This window comes from Anneissia japonica, unplaced genomic scaffold (assembly GCF_011630105.1).
Source record: "Anneissia japonica isolate Jap-2015-1 unplaced genomic scaffold, ASM1163010v1 scaffold287722_len911783_cov160, whole genome shotgun sequence".
Taxonomy (NCBI): domain Eukaryota; kingdom Metazoa; phylum Echinodermata; class Crinoidea; order Comatulida; family Comatulidae; genus Anneissia; species Anneissia japonica.
Window position 1 is genome coordinate 184,249 of NW_022711579.1, and position 2,306 is coordinate 186,554.

The following is a 2,306-nucleotide window of genomic DNA, read 5'->3' on the forward strand; positions in this document are numbered from 1 at the left end:
GCCATCTAGAGGTACTATTTCCTCAAATTTTCTCACCTCAGCTCCAACCATTGTGGGGCCTGTCTCTTATACACATCTAGATGTGTATAAGAGACAGGCTTAGAGGCGTCCAGAATTTTGCGGTATATCAAATTTAACTTTATTATTATTATTATAATCGTCTTCATATAAATACTCCAAAATGAAGTGTGCAAAAAACAATTTTAAAAATAAAATAATTGTATATAATCTATTTGTAATCGAATAAAATTACGTATTAGATAAATAAATATATTGTTTAGAAAAGGCCGTCCTCCGCAAGTCGAAAATAGCATCGCAAACAGCCTACTCCTACCTTATTACCTGTAATTTTTATTATGAACATAGGAAGTTCACACACTGCCGCGAAAGGGCTGACTCGCATGATATGACGCACTTCCGGAAAAAACCGTTACAATTATGTAATGCAAAATACGTTAGCTGGTCGTTCTTCCTCTATCTATATTCTTTGTTTTGATGCACCCACCTTCATTTGCTAGAAAGACCACTGACGCTGAAGCTTTGATGCCATTCAGTTCTGTCCACATGTATTTCACACCGACTCTGCGTACACCAACATCTACATCAAATCTGAGTTCACATTTAAGTGCAGTAGGCTCCATATTAGAATTTTTACAGAATTCTGATGAGTGGGCAAAACCAGAAGTAAATATAGAATTGGCTAAAGGCCCTGGAAACTTTAACTCCTTTTCATCATAATGCGTCCCGTTGTCGTCCACCCATAAACCGACACCAAAATTGACGTTATCGTTGTTGTCATTATAGCCGGTGAATGCAAACAAATTCGTTGCTGTGTTACCGTCCACAATAAAGGACGAACTAAATGCTGTAATATCAGGTACCTTGTCTGAAATAATTGGAAGCGTATATATAACGTATATACATACATAGGTTAGAGTCTGGTAGGCTTATGTGCACGTATGGAAAAACATAATACTTTGAATGCTTTGACGGTTTTGTTATATTATTACAAAAACACATTTTACTAGTATACATATTATTCCACTCTGTGTTTGTAAATTTCAATAAGCGAAATCTACTTACCATTTGTTTTTCCACTAACCGTAGCCTTTGACACTGTACAAATAAATGTTAGAATAATTATTAAATAGTTTGATAGATTGCAGTATTTGTATTTTGATTGTATGATAACTAAGCTATGAGAATGGTTTCTAAGGAGAACATAGCAGGGACGTATCCAGGGGGGAAGCCGTGAGAGCCGCGGCTCCCCCCTCCCCTCCCCCTTTGTACACAGTGTTAAAATGTTAAAGCTTATTCTTGAGCCAATACAAATTCTTTCCTGGGATCACTTAAAATGAATACTTCTAAACATGTAAATATGCATCAGTACACGTTATACATAGGCCTAATAGAAAACATAAGCCTAAGCGTGATTTAAAAAAAAATCTTAAATCCATTAATCTCAGGCCAGGTCTTTTAAGATAGAAATGCGATACTGTGGTTCAATTTCGTTTTTATTCTTTTGCAAGTTTCTTTAAATGTTTGTTTAATAATACTACTACTAATAGTAATAATAATAATAACAATGATGATGATGTCGATAGCAATAATTGATATTAATATTAATAACAATAAAAAGTGAAGAAAATTGTGCTAAATGCGAAAAAAAGTTGTGATTTGTCGATTATAATATAGTATATATAGTTAAAGCTTAGTAAGCTATAATTAGGCCTAAGTTGTCCTGGATATTAAGTAGATTCCTGATAAAAGATCATGAGAAATTTGTTGGCGTTTCATTTTGACTATAATGGTAATGTGATGATGATGAATTTTATTATATAAAAGTGTCATTTCCGGCCATCTCGAGAGGTACTATTTCCTCAAATTTTCTCCATGGCTGGGGCTGAGGTGGTTGTGAAATCACGTTTTTGAAGTAGGCCTATGTAAAGTACATACTTAAAGACAATGTTTTTAAGCTTTGTTTTCTATGGTGTATATACACACATTAATAAGATCTCTATGGTTGTCAAAAACCCCTGATAAAAGATCATGAGAATTTCTTTTGGCGCTTCATTTTGACTAATGGTGATGTGATGATGAATTTTACTAAAAGTGTCATTTCTGGCCATCTAGAGGTACTATTTCCACAATTTTTTTCACCTCAGCTCCAACCATTGTGGGGCTGGGGTGGGTGTCGACTTACAAAATGCCCTCCCCCTCCACCTTTCAAAACAGATCTGTGCCCTTCCCTGGGTATGACATTAAACTCCATCGAGTCGGCTCCTGATGTATGTCTTAGTGACTGC

The 2,306-nt window shown here is 35.3% G+C and overlaps 1 protein-coding gene across 1 annotated transcript in view; it reads right to left on the minus strand.

The window, feature by feature from the left end:
* The window catches only part of LOC117107542, a 40,612-nt gene that overhangs the window by 27,843 nt on the left and 10,463 nt on the right, over window positions 1–2,306 (minus strand). Inside the window, exons 3-4 of the mRNA XM_033249245.1 lie at window positions 1,084–1,116; window positions 506–886 (exon numbers count right to left, since the gene is read on the minus strand). Coding sequence (XP_033105136.1) covers window positions 506–886; window positions 1,084–1,116 — 414 coding nt within the window. The remainder of the gene's footprint in view (window positions 1–505; window positions 887–1,083; window positions 1,117–2,306) is intronic.